Source organism: Alosa alosa, chromosome 9, assembly GCF_017589495.1.
Source record: "Alosa alosa isolate M-15738 ecotype Scorff River chromosome 9, AALO_Geno_1.1, whole genome shotgun sequence".
NCBI lineage: Eukaryota > Metazoa > Chordata > Actinopteri > Clupeiformes > Clupeidae > Alosa > Alosa alosa.
This window is the reverse complement of record NC_063197.1, coordinates 33386891-33405482: the sequence shown is the minus strand read 5'-3', so window position 1 is coordinate 33405482 and position 18592 is coordinate 33386891. Positions and strand designations below refer to the sequence as shown.

General features: G+C 43.3%; 1 protein-coding gene and 1 long non-coding RNA gene across 3 annotated transcripts; both read right to left on the bottom strand.

Moving 5' to 3' along the window:
* Window positions 1-4748: 4748 nt before the first annotated feature.
* Window positions 4749-7155, bottom strand: LOC125300995. The gene is made up of 3 exons (XR_007194651.1): window positions 6934-7155; window positions 5096-5121; window positions 4749-4913 (listed from the first exon to the last, which is right to left on the bottom strand). It is a non-coding gene; the product is annotated as an uncharacterized LOC125300995 (long non-coding RNA).
* A 1696-nt stretch (window positions 7156-8851) lies between these two features.
* slc35e1 (solute carrier family 35 member E1) lies at window positions 8852-17353 on the bottom strand. 2 transcript variants are annotated; one of them, XR_007194650.1, is made up of 7 exons: window positions 16887-17353; window positions 16097-16167; window positions 15667-15804; window positions 11776-11901; window positions 11153-11398; window positions 10604-10960; window positions 8852-10391 (listed from the first exon to the last, which is right to left on the bottom strand). XR_007194650.1 is itself a non-coding variant. In XM_048253222.1 (6 exons), exons 1-6 carry the CDS (start codon window positions 17212-17214, stop codon window positions 10733-10735), a joined length of 1137 nt encoding a protein of 378 aa, XP_048109179.1. In that variant the 5' UTR covers window positions 17215-17353; the 3' UTR covers window positions 8852-10732. The 2 variants fall into 2 exon arrangements, 1 of the variants encoding a protein (XP_048109179.1); XM_048253222.1 differs by having other exon boundaries at window positions 8852-10960.
* Between the last annotated feature and the right edge of the window lie 1239 nt (window positions 17354-18592).

Here is an 18592-nt window from a genome sequence, read left to right as displayed (position 1 = left end):
CTGCCCTCTGCTTCCATAGCACTTTGAAAAGCACAGCAGTCCGGCGTGTCCAGGAATGTCCAGAGGTGCAGGGGCCAGGGCTCCCCTTGGGCCAGATGGCGCTCGCATGGAGTGCCCGAGTAGCCTTTGTTTAGTCCAGTCTACGGCCGAGTATTGGAAGCACGCTCATACACCAAAGCACCCCTTCCCCCCTCTCTACACTCAATGCGTGCGCACACATATACACCCAGTTGCTGCTTCCATAGAAACAAAAATCGACTGTGAATTTATTCTTTTTTTTTTTATATACATTTTTTTTATATTTGTTTTCATTCCCTTTGGCCATGCTGGTCAGTGAGTTCATGTGGAATGTATTCCTGCTGTACGGCCCCCGCGTCCGGCAGCCGCCTCACGGCTTACAGCTCGCTCTCTCACGTGCGTACGCATGCACGCACGCAACGTCCCTGGTGTCCAGCATCAGACGGAACATCAGAGAGACACACCTGACCTGACCCCCACAACACAGGCTGGCAGAAGAAATAAAGCCCATTATTTTGCACTAGAGTCTCTAGTATAATTTAAAGACACGTTAGTGTAAATCCCTGAGGAAACTGGTTCCAGTGTAATAGTAAAAATAATAAGTGTGAGCTCTCCCCTCCAAAATGATAGAGAATTGAAGTCCTGTCCTTAGCACTGTTAATGAGGTGTCAGCTGGGACCCCCAAAAGTACTCCAACATGCTGTCTGTTTAGGCAGGGTAAACCTTTAGACCACGCTTGGAATTGGTAATCTGTCTCTGCCTCTTTGAGCAAAGACGCAGAGAGTTTAATTGAATTGAAGGTTCAATTATCTTTGAGGCTATGCCATTTAAATGCCCCATGCTAACACCCTGAGCTTTAATCCTGAGGATGACGCAGCTAAGAGCCTGTCGGAGTGGCGCCATACACACGTTTGCTGTCAGCCTCACACCAAGTGTTCAAAGGTTAAGACGAGCACATTCTTCCGGAGGCGACTTAAATCAATGATTTACCTTCACATTGGGCAACACAGCTTTGAAGCTGTGACTGAAGCCCCAGGTATGAAACCAATGCTGCCGGAGTAGGGATCTACCATGACTGAAAGAGAAGGGGGCACATCAAGGAAATAATTTGGAATATAGTTTTAAACGTAATTTAAAACATGGGAAAGCATTCCAACAACAAAAATCAAAAACTAAAAAAAAAGTCTTCCAAGAAAATGTAGCTGTACTGATATGTATAAGTTTACTTCTCTTATGTTGATGGGACGACTCCATGTCAGATTCACATTGTGCCACACTGATTTTACATTCATGTTTAGCTTTTATCTACAAGTGGGTGCTGTCCAGATGTTCAGGTGCGACGCCAGATGTTCTTTTTTAAGCTTTCTTTTATTGTTCTTTCTTTTTAAATGTCAATGGTTTTGAATATTGATGGAAGTTCAAGATGGTGATCAGGAGTGATCCCAGTTGTAATGTAAGGAAAGAATGTTTTCAAGAAGAGAGTATAGTTAAGTGACGAGCATTGCCCAGCGAAGGCAGTATGTAATTCTTTCATTATTTTGTTTAAAGACAAGTGTTGGCAATGATCCCATCTGGTGGAAAGGGTGGTCTCCTGTCACCTGTTGGTCTTTAAATGGTCTCGACTGGCCATGTCTGCCTGTCTTGGTCAGACATCTTTGCCGTTGCCAAAGTCTGCACTTCTGAGAAGTCTTGAGACCTCGTTCCGCTTCTCCTCTGGTGTGTCTGGGCGTAGCACGCTCTAATCGCCGAGGTGATGGAATCTCTCGTAAGCATTAGCAGATTCTTCTGAATGTGGGGGAATTGCCAACACTGCTGTTTGGTACTCCGCATAGAAACGCTGATAACAGGACACTGATTGTAAACCTTTTTTAAAAAATCTTTCTACAGTCGCATCTTTGTGGGTGTTTATGTCTTATAGTAAGACTTACTTGAAATGTATTTGCAGCGGTTTCCTCAAATTTTGCTTGGGAAACTTCCTTGCTTAAAAAATAATCTGAACAAAGCATTCATAAGCTGAAGAAGGCTATCTCTGGTTTTGACAGTAACTTCTACCACTTTAGTTCAGTATTCTGTCTTTTTTTTTTTTTTTTTTGCCTTCAATGTTTTGTCCATGATCATTTAAACCACCGTTATGGATTCTTCACAGGATCAGGAGTTTCCAAATGTGCACAAAGAAATCGGTGGTAATTGGCTCAACATCCTCAAACACTTATAAAGGGTGAAAGGTCTTCCAAATGCCACCCTTTGTCCATTGCGTTTAGTTGTGGACTGCCTTGTACCAGGAGAGATGGGAGGAGTTGTCAATGTTTATTTTATTTTTAGACTACAGTATTGGGCAAGACTTCACCAAGGCTTTGGTTGAGAATTTTCCTCCCAGCTAGATGAAAGTAGCCCAACTGTTAAGTTGAGTTTCACTCATTTATCTAACTTTTTTTTTTTTTTTTTTTTTTTTTTTTTTTAAATGTACTTGTTCTGAATTCTTGGTTGGTTTTTTTTTTTTTTTTTTTTTTTTTTTTTGTAACTGTCTGATTCTGTAGCCTCTGGGCTACTACTCTTGAGTGTTATTGATGCTCTTGTTTCTGGCACTGTTCATTTCCTACCCCCAAATCCTCATGGGAATTTTTTTTTTTTTCCTTTTTTTATTTTGGAAATGTTCATCTTTGGAAAACAGAAACATTGATTTGAAGCACTTTACTGTACCATGTGACTGACCGCAGTTCACGAGAAGCAAAATTTATGACTGTTGTTGCAGATTTTTGTATTGTTTTTCTAAAAAATAATAAAAAAACAAGAATAAAAAGTGTGAACGTCTCTGGCTGTTTTGTCTCTATTCTCATGCAAAAGCTGAACGTATGAACTGTAAATTGAGTCATTATCTATTCATTGACCTAGGCCGTCTACTTATCTGAATACGCTGCCTTCCGGTAATCAGACAAGCAGCACGTGTTCGTCACCAGTGGTTCATTTCACAGCTATCTCTCACTGAAGGTTACCTTTAGGTGTCACCTGCAAACACACACCAAGCAGACTCATGAGCTGCGGAAAACACATGTGACCACCTTGCTCTCACAGTATGAAAGAGGAGTGTTGGAAATTAGGAATGGGAAAAAAAAAAATAATAGGCTGGGCCAAGCCTGTCACAAGGCCACTGATGCAACTGCCCTGAAATAGCTGCCACTTGGGGCGGGGGGGTGAGCTGCTCCTTATAATACCAATGTTGTGAGTGAGTTAAGCAACATATTTTACAACCAAACGTGTCAAGAATACATACACACTTCCTTACAGTTATTGAAATGTTTCATCAAAGTGTTACACGAGTAATGAGAGGCTGGTGAATCGTTTCAGGTAGCGCTGCTCGCAGCCTGACGAGCTAGACCCATATGAAGAGGATGAAGAGTAGGGTCTGGGAACTCAATCCGAGGCGCGGGATTTGAGAGTTGCTGGACTACCCTGGCTGCAAATTACATTTGCTGCCGCAAGGGTGCGTCTGGATTTCTATGCAACTCCTCACAGTGACCTTACTTCAGTCTGAGTGACTTAAAGGACAGACACCAACAGTTAGCACATGGCGCCCTCTGCTGGCTACAGACACCATAAAACACACAAGGACTGAATTCCATAGCTATTTTACTGTACTTTATTGAGATGCAAGTTAGTATGAGAGAAGGGAATGAAGCCAATAACTCACTGATAGGAACTTTGGGGTTTAGTGTAGTGCTGCAAGGGAGAGGACGTGTCAGTCTTGAGTACTTTTTGAACGCTTCTTTGACGGTGGCTTTATTTGATGCGATACAGAACCACGTTTGGCCTCCTTCCCTCTTCCCTTCTTTTTCTTTGCAGAAGTCGCCTCAGCTGCATCCTCTGCCTGACCGGTCACATCTCCCCGCCTCAGTCTCTTTAACATGGACTCCGGCATTTCAAAGGGCTGGAGTGACTCCGTCACTTTCTCGGGGTAACCCTCGCTCTTGGCATCCTGTTTGTGGCTCACACAGTTGCTCAGTTTGCACTGTTGCTCCTCCGTCAGGACGGGAGCCTGGCAGCTGGTCACCTGGACACCTGGACACGCCGGCTCGGGAAGCAGCGTCCTCGCGCGGAGCTCCGGCGCCTGGGGAGTAACGGAGCTCTGTGAGCGCTGCACCACCACAGGGAGACCCCAGAGCCGCTGCATGAGCTTGTTCTTCACGTTGAACTCCAGCTTGTCTCTGGTCTCCTGGCTGAGGAACAGAGTCTCTGCACCGGTCAGCTCCAGGTCTGACTCCTCTCCTGCTCTCCTCAGCCAGGTGGGGCTGGACGGCTCAGGTGCCAGACGCTCCATGGACTGCTTAAAGGCTGTGAACGCCCCCAAAAGGTGCTCCAGATGCTTCTGTCTTAAGTTCATCTCTATTGACGACTTTTTGACTTCCAGGCTTCCGTAGTTCTGACCAATCAGCCTGGGACTTTTCATGCGTGGAGTCCCTGAGGTGGAGTCAGTGAAGGCAACCAACATCCTGCACAGGAACATCCCAATTATAGTGTGAAGGATTTGTAAGATGTATCTCCATACTCTGCATACTAGGCTCCTCAGAACGTTGACATCTCTACTCTCAGCCACTTCAAGTGTTCCACAGCATGGAATGATGGGAGTTTTTCCATCCGATGCACAAGCCTGCCTGGAAGTGCACTCCGAACATAGACACCTTTCAGCTAATGACTTAATGCAGGAGCTGCACTTGTTCTGATCACTGAGAGAACCTGCAGCGTCTGGGTCCTCATATTGCAGGTGGCATAAACGGCGCAGACTATACTCCTGCTCACTCGCTTCGCTCTGCAGCACAAGAGTCTGCGCTGTCTCAGAGTAGCGATGGACACAGGTGCATAAGGTGGAGGTCTTTTCAGGATTTTCTTTTGGGTGAAGTCTAGTGTAATTACATAGAAAATAAACATTAATATATATACTTTTGTCCTTATATAATACTACTATTACTACTAATAATAATAGCTGTATATTACTCATAATATAATTATATTTTGTTAATGTGGGTCCAGTGTTTTTCTAAACTTTTGAAATAAGACAGTGATGAGATGCTTGTTTACTTACACAATTTGATTAACAGAGTCTTCACCCTTTTAACAATTGAGAGCAAACAGAAGAAAACACACATTGACATGCATTTGCCACATTATATGGTACATTGTGCAATAAATAAACAAACAAGAATGTAACTCAACATTGTGCCATTTGATTCCATGGAAATGGTGGCCGAGTGACGCCAGGTGGCTTTACATTTTTCCCTATACTGTGGGAGTTTTATGCCAAACCATGAAACATTAAGCTGCGTCCAAAAACGTCTTTAAAAATCTTCTGATATTGATCATGCATATGGCAAAGAAAGACATGAGATCGTTGGTCTTGGAATTTTGAAAATGCATCGCACTTAGACCTCAGATTACTTGCAGTACCCCGGCATTACCACAAGGAAATGGTCGTACGTCAAGTTTGAACCTGACGTGGAGATAAGCACGTTGGCATGGATTTGAGCGTACGCACCGTCTAAGATCAAATCTGTGCGTAAGAACGCTTTATAAATGAGGCCCCTGACCATAAGTGAGTTGTGGTCAGCTCTGTTTACACAGTTTTGAAATTCGGAATGTGTCCCAGACACTACATAGCCAACCTTGACCATACTGCTTCTGGCTTTAGCCGCTTCTTCCAGTAGGTGGCGCTCTTGTAAAGGGACCTAGGCCTTATATGGTGTATGCTTATTAAAATAGGACTTTTTGCCCCATGTTGCTATTCATGGTCTATCTGGGGGTAATCCAAGCTCTAGAAGCAAATCCTATGTTATACTATCGTTTTTGCGGTGTTTATCTTATAAAACATCATGCTATCCCTGCTGAAAAAAACAGCTAGAAACCAGCTTATGCTGGTAGCTGGTTTTAGCTGCCTTTGCTGGTTTTCTTCCAGCTCTTGCTGGTCTTTGCTGGTGTAGCTGGTTGGGCCACCAGCTGGATATGCTGGCGCAGACCCGGCGGCAGACACAAATTCACGGACGGGCATTACACCTTTCCAGGGGGGGGGGCACTGGAACTTAAATTGATCACGGTAGTTTAAGCTTACACTTGACAAAACATTCCAATATGAAAATGTAGATGCAATTGTTGTAAAATGGTGCAGCTCCTTTAAGAGAGCCCTGTGCGCAGGGATGGAGAGAGAGAAAGCGAGAGGGGATATGTGTGTTAGAACTGAGATGCGTGTGGAAAAAGTAGACGTGCTGTTGAGACTGGAGCTAGTTATATTCAAAATAATGCAAAAATAAACCCGCAGATAAAACCAAAATCCTCGTTCATTTGCTAACCACTTTCAGATAGAGTGTTAGGGAGTTAGCCCCGAAGTTACGGATAACTTCGGCCCTGGAGTGGTAAGCTCCCTGTTCTCCGACTAGGTCAGAAGAAAAAAACTGTAAAGGTTAACGCTATCAAACAAACCCAGAAACTACTGGGCTGGTCATGCTGGTGTGACCAGCCTGTTGTGTGGGATACAGCTGGTGCAAGATGGTCATGCTGGTGACCAGCCTGCCAAGCTGGTCATGCTGGTTTGCTAGAATGACCAACATAAGCTGGCATGGCCAGTTAAACCAGCACCATAGACCAGCAACACCAGCAAAAATGACCAGCGGTGGTACAACAAGTAAAACCAGCTGAATTACCATCATAAGCTGGGAAAACCAGCTAAATGTGTGTTTTCGCAACCATCATAGGGTGGTCAAACAAACTGGTTAACAGGTCAACCAGTAAACCAGCTTTAGCTGGTCAAGCTGTTTTTTTCAGCACGGATGTCCTAAAATTAAAATTGAAAGTGTTGTGTCTGCAAAGAACTGATGATTGAAAGTGAATCCGAGACCTTGAAACAATTTCTGACGACAAAGCTGAACTAACCTTTATTTCGGCCAGACGCTGTTTGACCTTACATCGTCGAAGTGACCATGACAAGATGAGGACCAAGGACAGTAAACACAGAAGAGCTTGCAAGATGACTAATGTTTGAGGAGTCAGTAGGCATGACCTCGGAGGAGCGCAGCCAGAGCAGACGCTCCGCTCCCTCATCTCTCCGATATAAAGACCACTCGGCCTGCCAGGTTGAACCAACCGAGATGGGAAAATGGCCAAGGTCCACTCTACGTCACAATATGAGAAGATATTCTGAAGACGGGTGAAGTTGTAGGCCTATCAAACAAAGATTCTAGAGCGGAGCGTAGCGCTCTAGAATCTTTGCTATCAACTGCACGTTTGCGGTTAGTCACATGTTAACTATTTTAGGAACTAACATCCAAACTAGGTGGTGGTAGGCCCCCTATCCTACTTCTCGGTTAATAGCCTAATCTGTTGAGTTGTTTTTATTCGCACATAGGGAAATAAACACGGATAGACCTGCCTTCAATTGGCCTAATTAAAGTTTTATGTGTGTGTTTAATAAGCAGACTTTGCACATCAGCAAATGGTTACATTTAGGCTACAGGTCGCCATTAACATATCGAGGCAGGCCCATGAGACAATCTCCGTGAATCTGGTGCCATTGCTTAATAGTGAGGCGATAGTTTATAAATGTACAGATCTAGCCTGACAATTAAAATACCAACAGCCCACAAATGTACACTTCTTTTTTTTTTGTAAAAACATTTATTTCCCCAACTCCTTATTGTCCCAACTCAGGGAATTACAATCCCCTGACACATGAGCGTGTGTGCATCACAGAGCTAGTGCAGTTCCTCATCACAGTAACATTTCACACCCAATGATACCAAGATGGATTGTTATTATTTCCTAACCAAACTGTTTGCTATTGGTGCTGGTATTTTTCCTGGGTCGACAAAATCTTTGGAAAAAACATTGCAAATGTCTTTTAATAGTCCTACAAAATAATAAATGGGTTATCATCATTTTTACGCTTTTAAAAAGTGAGAATTATGACAAATCCCACTCTTACCGTAAAACACATCGGCTTATAAATGGATAACAAAAATATTTACCCCCAAATTATTATCAAAAGGTCCATGCTACCACCTCTCAGTAGCTGATTCATCACTAATTATTCAACACCAAAACATCAGACTTGCAAAGAATTCAGATGCTATTGTATCTCCAAGGTGTGTTGTGCGATGTTGTTAATTGTTGTATGTTTGAAATGTTATTTGAGTAAACTTTTGGAAGAAGGGGCCAGGAAAATAACTCAAATATAGTGGAAAGGCAACAAAAATGTTACGTCTGAAACTTAGGCCATACCATCGGTCTGGGACCAAAGATCTTAATCCATGATCAACACATAGGCTAATTTAGGAGACTTAGGAAACAGTATGTTACTTAATAGGAGAATTGAGTCACAGTATGTAGAACTTCAGGGCTAAAACACGAGATGATCAAAGGGTTCCTCCAGGGTCTGCCAGAGAGCAGTTAGATGGGCTGAGCAGGCTCTCACACTCACACATCACTACACAACCATGCCAATCATATCGTCAAGCAAAACTCAACACAAAGTCTCACAGTACAAAATAAAGGCTCAGGCTGCACTGAAGCATCCTGGGAGCTCCTGGTCTTTTCTCCCCCACCCCACTCCTGAGGAGCTCCTGGTCTTTTCTCCCCACCCCACTCCTGAGGAGCTCTATGTCTCTTCTCCCCACCCCACTCCTGAGGAGCTCCTGGTCTCTTCTCCCCACCCCACTCCTGAGGAGCCCTATGTCTCTTCTCCCCACCCCACTCCTGAGGAGCTCCTGGTCTCTTCTCCCCACCCCACTCCTGTGAGGTTGACAGACTGTAGATCATGTGGTGAAGTGAGTGTAAAATAAAAACAGTGATCACGTTGATCCAGTATCCCTTTAGTTGGACAGAGATGGGTGCAAAAGTCAGCACAGACTGGAAATGGTCCATGCACAGGTAATTGGTGCAAACACTCAAAAAAAATCTCATTTTTACAGAGGACAGATTACATTTGTGTGCGTGTGTGTGAGACAAAGAGTGAAAGAGAGAGATAACTGCAATCTATGGGGAAGTATACTTTCTTAACACTCCGAGACGGCATCTCTCCACAGCCTTTCAGCTAAAATGCTAAAACCCCTTCTCGTCTGCATCCATGCTGGTGTTGAAATAAGACTTCAATCTGCCCTGCATGGAGTAGCGAAGGAATAAATGCTTGTGAATGACTCTCCATGAAGATGATGATGATAATGATGAAGATGCGGGGTTAGCAAGATTTCTAATCATGCCAGTCAGTCCGAGCCCTGCTGACCTGGTCTGCTGTGCAGCTTCCGGAAGGACGTCTCGCCTCTTTATTCCGACGACAAATTCAGCAGAAGGCTCAGAGGTGTCCAGGGATGTAAAAGTCCCATATTACAGTCAGAGAGGCAGTGATGACCCCAACCACAACTCCACCATGTTTGCTGACCAACACAGAGACTTCACAGGCCAAACGTGACGGATTCAGCTGAGGTCAGCACAAACTGTGGGATGTCACAACTGTTTAAAAATAATGCAGAGAGCTTTCTCAGATCTGATTGGATCTTCCCTCATATAAATGCTTCAAAGGCGGAATGTACCCACCTGTCTTAAGAGACTGATTTTTGTGTATAAATTTGAATGGGTGATATTTCACTTTGGACTTTTGATTTGATATGGCTATGACGCAGGATGACCTAGTTCCATCTTTATCATATCAAGTTCTACCACTTATTGTGATTTCAATAGTCTTTTTAAGAAATACTCTTGGCACAAATTAAAAAGTGAGTCTAAGGGAACTCACTGAGCTTATCCACGTCAACATATCCAGGGAGGTATTCCAAGTACGTGGTTTAGTGGAAAACCTAGGTAAGTAAACTCAGAGTAAGTGGTAAACCTACAAGAGCCCTGTGGCATTGTTTTGTTAGGAGAATGAAGCCATACAGCTCTTCTATTAGGAGGTTTACCAACTTGGTAAACCTCCTACCACGTACCACGTACTTGGAATACCCCCCCTTGACTCACTCGGGTGGAGCATGTCACAAGGTAATATTAAAGCTGCATTAGCCAACCGCGACAGTAAATCTACAGTCAGTGTTCCGATTTGCAGATAAGCAGACCTATAAAAACCCACCCAAGATGATTTAATTACATACCCTCTGTACCGCTTACAATTTTCAAAATTAACAAAACCAACCAACTAAACAAACAAAACAAAAAACATTAACAAGCATATTTTAACAAGCAGTTGAGATCAGAAACATTATATTGGAGTTTGAGCCTCCCAGCGCTGTGCCCAAATCCAGACCTTCGTGTTAGCAACAGAACCGGTCGACAGACAACATTCCTGCTCCTGCTACAGGGCAGCGCTTAGAAATAATGGTCAGTCATTTTCAGCATGGCTTCGCCTTTAGAAACGCAGAGGTGCAAAAAAATCCTTGATTAATTACATTCTATTGACGTTAAAATAAGTCTCTCCCACTTACAGACCTTTACCCATTGTAACAATTATGTTGCACATAGATTTAAGATAAAAAGTAAACCCAATGTCCATTGTACAATAAATAAATAATAAACCTTAGGAAATGTTACAGTTTGCAGACTAATGAAGTCTAAGTACCCCCATGCTGTGAGGCCAACGCCTTTCCCCCAGTGCCACCCGTCTTTCTACAAAGCAGGATGTTGAAGAGCGGTGCCCCCTCAGGGCAGCTCGGCAGTAGCTTGTGCTGAAATGGACGTCCATCAGACATCACACAACGTACTGGTTGGCTCCGTAGTTCGTCGTGTAGGCCTGCCGGCTGTACTGAAAGTGGTCAGTTAGTACGTTGCTGCGTCCGTACAGCGAGTCTGAACCTTGTGTGAAAGGCACTGAACCGTTGGACTGAGGCTTGTCCCCCCCTATATGGTCAAACCCTCCCATATCCTGTTTGGACACCGGCAGCAACTTCTTGGCTTCCTTGTTGGCGTCATACTTCGCCTTTGAGAGAGAAAGTGAGAGAGAGAGAATAAGAGATGTTTCATTTGAGGGTCCCCTGCCAAAGTCACACAATCCATAGCATGCTAGAAAAAGAGACACTTTCCTGATGGACTTTATTCACCATTGGAAATAAGCAAGCTGAAACTACAGGAAGTAGCACATGAAGTGTAAACCGACCATTCTGAAACCCACCTTATTGTACAGGAAGACCCCCAGGATGGCGGTCAACATGCCCATGACGTTGGTGGAGTTGACAGGGTTTCTGAGCATGAGCAGAGAGATGGTGATGACCATGATCCTCTTGGTGGCGTTGGCCACGGCGTAGCTGAGCGGGCTGACGAGGTTCAGGACGCTGAAGGCGATGACGTTCTGAGCGAAGTTACAGAAGCCGCTGATCACCAGCAGCATCAGAGTCCCCGTCCAGCTGCTCATCTCGGCCTGAACACGCCACAGAACGCGCCACGGAACACGGCACAGTGAGGTCAGCTCATTTCAGATAAAACACGAGTGCCATCTCTCACACGCACACACACACCATCTGGGCTGAGTGACACGGCCTTATTTAAAAGTTAAAAGTGAGAAATATTATCAAACAGTCATTTGTATAGCTGGCTCTGCCTTCAGGAGGGAGTTAGTGTGATCTCATACGTTAACTTCAAATGACCAGCTCCAGCATTTTAAACAGAAAAACATACACATCCACCAACACTGCTCCAACTATGTCTACAAGAATAAGGCTCTTTTTATCATCATGGTCATTCTATTTTTGCAGGAATAACCCCTTGTTTCCTCGTGCTAATATTCTCCTTTCTTACCACATCATTATCAACCAAGAAGGAGGAGAGATCCACCAGGATCCAGGTGGGCAGCATGAACATGACCGCGTTGAAGCCGAGCGTGTTGAGCAGCTGCAGGTGGTGGATTCTGGTGTCCCGCAACACCTGGGGGGGAGAAACAGGCCAAATATTCACACCTGGAGGGGGGGGGGGGAGGGCAGGCCATATATTCACACCTGGAATTGGATGCTGGAGGAGAAGACAGTGGCTGCACCATCAGCACAACTGCATGGGAGAAAAGGCATGCAAAGCGGAGCCAGAACGATCCACACTGCACATCTGTATGGAAATAATCCACACTGCACATCTGTATGGAAATAATCCACACTGCACATCTGTATGGAAATAATCCACACTGCACATCTGTATGGAAATAACTCTGCAATTTGCCTGTGCTGGTGCGCCATTCGAGGAGAGATTACAACCCCATTTCCAAAAACAATTAGGATATTGTGTACAATGTAAATAAACACGGAGTTTGTGTACTGACTGTCCACTAGCCTACTGTTACAGCTACACTGTTTGCAGGCTATATTAGCACATATGCACAACCCTCCCTCCCTCCCACAGCCTGGACTGTGGCCAGACTTAATACTTTATACTTGACCAATGGCTGGAACCCTATTACTTCAACCTATTCTTGCACTGATATAGTTTTTATTATATTACTTTGTCTACATTATTCTCTTATATGTCAATATTTATTGTATGCTGGTCTCTAGACTTTATTCTTGCACTGTTGCACTTACTCATTTGCACCCTCACCATGACACTCACTCTCACAGAGCACCTTACCTTGCATACGGAACTACAGGCTCAGTCCCTTCCCCCGTCACTACAATACAAGCGCCTCATGCTTCATCATCCTTAAGCACACTATGTGGATATTTGATTTAGTATTTTTAGTATTTTTTTTTTTATCTTCTACTGTCTCTATTGTGCAGTGGAGTTTTTTATATTTATATACTTATATTACTTTTTCTGCTGTAAGTGCATGTTGTGTGTGATGGATCTATGCTACTGAGACCTTGAATTTCCCCTTGGGGATCAATAAAGTATCTATCTATCTATCTATCCATCCATCTATCTATCTATCTATCTATCTATCTATCTATCTATCTGATCAGCTCATCTGAAAATCACATAAACCCCTATTTAGCTGAAAAAGGAACATTGACAACATATCGGTTGTTGAATCAGAGGCCTGAGACAGGGCATGTTCACCACTGTGTTGCATCACTTCCTCTTTTACCAACAGTCTGTAAATGTTTTAGGAACTCCGGAGACTAGTTGCTGGAGTATTCCGAATGAATTGTTCGTCCTTTTCTTGCCCCGATACAGGATTTCAGCTGCTCAACTGTGCGGGATCGTTCCATGATGCACCCAATGTGACCGGTCTGGACTGCAGGCAGGTCATTTTAGAACCTGGACTCTTGAAATATGCACAGAATGCAGTTTTACGTTGTTTTCCTGAATAATTCGAGGCCCTTCCCTGAAAAACACGTTGTCTGGATGGCAGTGTATACGGCTCAAGACCTGTATGTATCATTCACCATTAATTGTGCTTTTCCAGATGTGCAAGCTGCCAATACCAGAGGCACTAATACAACCCCCCACCATAGATACCAGAGGCACTAATACCAAAGTCCTTTTAGGCAAGTCCCTCCACTCGAGGCAAGTCCCTCCACACTTTTTGGGCACTCATCGGACATCCTATTCGACAGAAATGCGCGCGCGCAAGGCTTCACGACACCTTTATACACCAATCTTGCTCCAGCGGCGAGTTCACAACACATGGTTGGCACAATGTCTTCACAACACACCATATGATTGGCTGTATTCACATGTCCACGTTTTGCCGAGGAAGGGGTGGGATATGTGTAGACAACGGCCCCATGCATGTCTTTGGAGGATTTTTTGAGTGCTGTCTCCTCATTAGAAAGTCTCTGCTAATACAACCCCCACCATAGATACCAGGCCTACTAATACAACCCCCATCATAGATGCCAGAGGAACTAATACACCCCCCATCATAGATGCCAGAGGAACTAATACTGTACATCCCCAATCATAGATGCTGGCTTATGAACTGTGCACTAGTAATAGCAAGTTGGATGCTTCCTCTCCTTTATAGCCCCGAATCCATGATGTCCAGAAACATTTAAACATTTTGATTAGTCTAAATCATGCCAGGATATGGTTACTTCTTTGTACGGTGAAGTTCAGACCAACATTATTGGATGGAGCGTCGAACTACGACGGCATCGTTTCTACATTTTACTTGTTGCTTATGTTCTTTTTGCAAGTAAATATTGGTTTATATGATTTGCAGATCACATTTGGTTTTTATTTACATTTTACACAGCGTTCCATTTTTTTGGAAAGAACGTTTGTTGAATGGCTTCACTTCAGCTTTTCCCAAAAATATCCAATAACAGATGTTTACCAAAAAACAATGAGGTGGTTTTCTGAAAACATTTTGTTTTTGTGATATCCACAACCCACATACAGCCGTGGGCAGCCATGGCCTACTGGTTACTGGCTACTTCGGATCTGTAACCGGAGGGTTGCCGGTTCGAACCCCGATCAGTAGGCACGGCTGAAGAGCCCTTGAGCAAGGCACCTAACCCCTCACTGCTCCCCGAGCGTTGCTGTTGATGCAGGCAGCTCACTGTGCCGGGATTAGTGTGTGCTTCACCTCACTGTGTGTACACTGTGTGCTGTGTGTGTTTCACTAATTCACGGATTGGGATAAATGCAGAGACCGAATTTCCCTCACAGGATCAAAAGAGTATATATATACTATATACATACTAGGGCTGGGCGATATGGCTGAAAACTATCACAATATAAGTATTTCATATCGGTCGATACCGATAATTATTGATTTTCTTTTTAATCTATTTCAGATAAGGACCAGAAGTGGAAAAAAGTTCAATTTAAACACTTTTATTTTAAACTTAACCTTCCTCTGATTTTAATCACCTCAGTTATCAATCAAAGCAAACAGGGAAAAGAAATAGCAACACAATCATGAAAAACACTCAAATAAATAAATGTGCACATAAGTCTGAATAAAAAGCAGCACTGGTTGAAGCCTGGAAATATTGTAAACAAAGTAGCTTAATTTGCTAGTTTATCATAGTCTACTGGTTAGACTGTTTCCCCAAATGTGTTTAAGTTTCAAATGAATACTTTTTCTCCTTGGGACAAGCCCGTTTGAGTCTTGGAAAATACTTTTCCATTTGCATCGGGATTGAAATGATTAGAACTTAGCAGTCAATTTGAAAGCAACAGTTTTGAACAAATTTGTGCAGCGTGCTAATGATGATAACCGGATTTACTAGCAATTTAGCTAGTCTTCTTGCACGATTGTGAATGTTTGGATTACATGTGCAGGAGGCTGAGGAGGGATGCGCCTGTTGAGAGGGAGGAGAGAGAGAGAGAGAGAGCACGGGGCAAGGACTCATTGAGAGTCTGTGTTGAGGTAGGCCTACTTCTATCGCCTACTCTGGTAGAGTTGCACATACTACAATGCAAGATATATTTAGCCTATTTATTTATGGACAAAGTAAGGCGGGAGGTGTGTGTTTTAATTATCGAATGTTCTATCGAACGTATTTTTTATTGATATCGATTACATATCTATTGCGATACATATCGCTATCGTTTTATCGCCCAGCCCTAATACATACTGAGATGCAGTTGTAGTAGAATCACATTTCACTTTCTCATCTCTTCTAATATAGTCTACTGAGACCAATGCACACAAACCCTCACACTCCAATAAGTACTACCTTATGGACAAAATAAGTACCAGACGTGTTTGAAATACACGGTGCTCTCTAAAGGCCTCTTTAAAACACCCACCTTCTTGGAGAAGATATTTTGCAGGGAGAAGCAGAGTGTGGCAGCCAGAGCGCTGATGAGTCCTGACAGATCAAAGGAGAGCTCAGTGACCGTGGCCAGCAGCACACCCCCGATGATCGGGACAAGCGACACATACACCTAAAAAACACAACGCCACACAGACACGGCTTCACATCGAGGTCCTGCTCGCCCTGTTGGGACTTATTTTCTGATAATGATCAGCGGGCAATATATTATCCACATTGCTAGTCATCAGACATTAATCACATTGTTTACTTAAAGTATATTAATTACAACTGACAGATATAAGACACTAGGATGGCATGGAAAGTGTAGACCAAGAGCTTGTGAAATGCTCATTGTAAAGCGGTTTGCAGAAAAAACACAAGCACACTGTATAAGGCCACTGGAGGTGTATCAAATGACAAACCTTGGTGCTCTGCTTCTCCTTCATGATGATTCTTGATAACAGGACAACCCAGATTGGCATGGTTGCCTTGACTGCAGAAAAAGAAGGCCAAGTTGGTGTTAGATGGATGGACGACCACTTGAGAACATGAACAAGATGGACTGACTATCCATTCAAATATGAAGTCAAAACTATGCCACAATCAGTTAACAATGCCATCTTTGTCCCACAAGCTGCCACAGAATCCTGTCACGTCGCCTGATCTGCTCTGAACCAAGGGGAGAGTATAAAACTTTTATGGTGTTAACATTTAGCCATCTCCTCTGAGTAATGATTCATGGGAACAAATATGGGATTGGCTTACGTTAGCCTACTGTATTTTATTCGATAACCTGTAACAATTTTCAATTCCACCCAATAGATAGTGAATTGTGTTGGAACTAGTGGTCTAAGTTATATCAGTCGAGGAAAAGATTCATTGCTGCTGCTTATTGGATTGGCTCTTATAGTGACTGAAGCAACTCAGAAGTATTTTAGAAACGTAGCTGTTGCTCTGCAAGACGCCACTGAGCTCTACAATCCACAAGCATCATATGGACTCATTCATCGCGGATAATTTAATCTAACCATTTACCTCTACTACGTTAAGATAATTTTGCCTGGTCTTAAAATAGGGAGCAGCAGCTACCAATTGAGGATGATGCAGCTGGTTAGTGAACTAACGCTAGCTAGTTAGCAACATGCTAGCCAGGCAATATACTGGTGTTTTTTTTTAAAGCACAGGTCTGATGGATTTCAAAAGCATACTTACCAGTATGCGCATAGGACACAGGCACTTTCCATATGCTGAAATGGGCAGAGACAGAAGCGAAGTATTTCCCAAAGGCCAGTGGTATGATATACCACCGATAGTATCTGGCTGGTAGTTCTGTTTTCGGGACACCCCAAGCACGCAACAGCGGGGGCAAGAAGATGACAATGGAGAAAATGTGGAAGAGAGAGACGGTGACGGGATAAGGAAATCCATTTAAAATGATTTTGTTGACGACGTTGCCCCCCGAACTGACTGTATACCAGCAAACACACAGAAGCCCAATCCGTACTCCCTCTTTCACTGGCGGACGCTCCACCGCAGCCATCTTCCTATTTCGTTACCGGCTGTGGCAGGGCCAGTGAGACGTGGAGGGACTACGTCCTCAGAAACTACGTACTTACGGGGCGTGTTCAAGAGGATCCTGCGAATTACGCCTCGAGGTAGAAGGTTCCTTTGTTCGTAACATCTTTTATGAGGTTAATCTCTTAGTATGCCGCGCATCACTGATTACCTTTTTTTTACTTTTACATAACGTAAGGTAGGCCTATGGTATGTAATGAATGAACTCGCCTAAATAGCTTCCTTTTCATCCAATGATAAAATTATATAGGCTAATACATATTTTTCTTTCAACTTCATTTGAAACGATTATTTTTTAACTAATGTAGTGTTCATATACTTATATACTCATATACAAGTGTGCCCAATACCATAACCATAGTAGACTTAATAAACTTCAATGAAGTTAGAGGGTGTAAACCATAGACATAATATACATAGACGCCGCATTGGCTGCTGGAAACAAGAAATGCGGCCGCCATCTTGGACCGGTCATACTTGGACCGGTTGCAGCAGAAGACACAAGATGACAGCACTGTGCAGCATGTTCCTTCTCAAATCGGCGGACCATACTCGGGGGATTTACTTTTCACAAGTAAGATTTAACATAACCGTACTATTGGTTGTATTTTGTGAATAGAATACTACCAGAGAGCTGAGAAGGAGCAATCTTTTGATATTACTGAATGAAAATCGTAGCCATCTAGCTAGGCTATGTTTACTCGGTGTTCACCCGGCTATGAACTGAGACTTGATAAGTCATATTCCATAACACTGACTTAGATTACAACTGACACAAGAAGGCTATTGTAGAAATAAATCATACTAGATTTGGCCGGCGAATTTTACACAAGTGGCACAGACTAGCCTATTGGGCAATCGCTAGCTGCTACTTGTAGCCTAAGTGTGTTGGTGGTAGCCTCACTATTTCCTGAATAAAGTAACTTTTCAATAGCTCAACTTCTTTATTTATCAAGTAGCTTAGCCAGACAAGCTACACTTTTCTTGTCATGTGAAATTAGCTCAATTTAAAGTAGCTTCCTATGTAGTGAACTAGCCTACTGCTGTGTTTGTGTTAGGCTACTAATACATTTGACTGGGTGGTGGTTTTGTGTAGTGTTTTATTCATGGCAGAGTAACTGATAGTTTAGCTCACTAAAATTTCGAAGTAGCTTGCCCAACACTGTATTATTCACATGTCATTTACCCTAACAAGAATAAGATGCCTCTCAAATTCCTTTTCATTCATTTATTTATTATTTTGTATCTCCAGAACAACTGCCTTGTTCAAGAAGACTGAATGAACTGAACGGTCTCCTCACACCCCTGGAACTGAGGAAGGTGCAGCTCTTCATTGCAGTACT

Coding starts and splice junctions, on each gene's coding strand:
- slc35e1 (XM_048253222.1), bottom strand. CDS start 17,214: ATGGCTGCGGTGGAGCGTCCGCCAGTGAAAGAGGGAGTACGGATTGGG. Junction 16,168..16,886: donor TGTGTCCTATGCGCATACTG/GTAAGTATGCTT, acceptor CTTTTTCTGCAG/TCAAGGCAACCATGCCAATC. Junction 15,805..16,096: donor AGGAGAAGCAGAGCACCAAG/GTTTGTCATTTG, acceptor TGTGTTTTTTAG/GTGTATGTGTCGCTTGTCCC.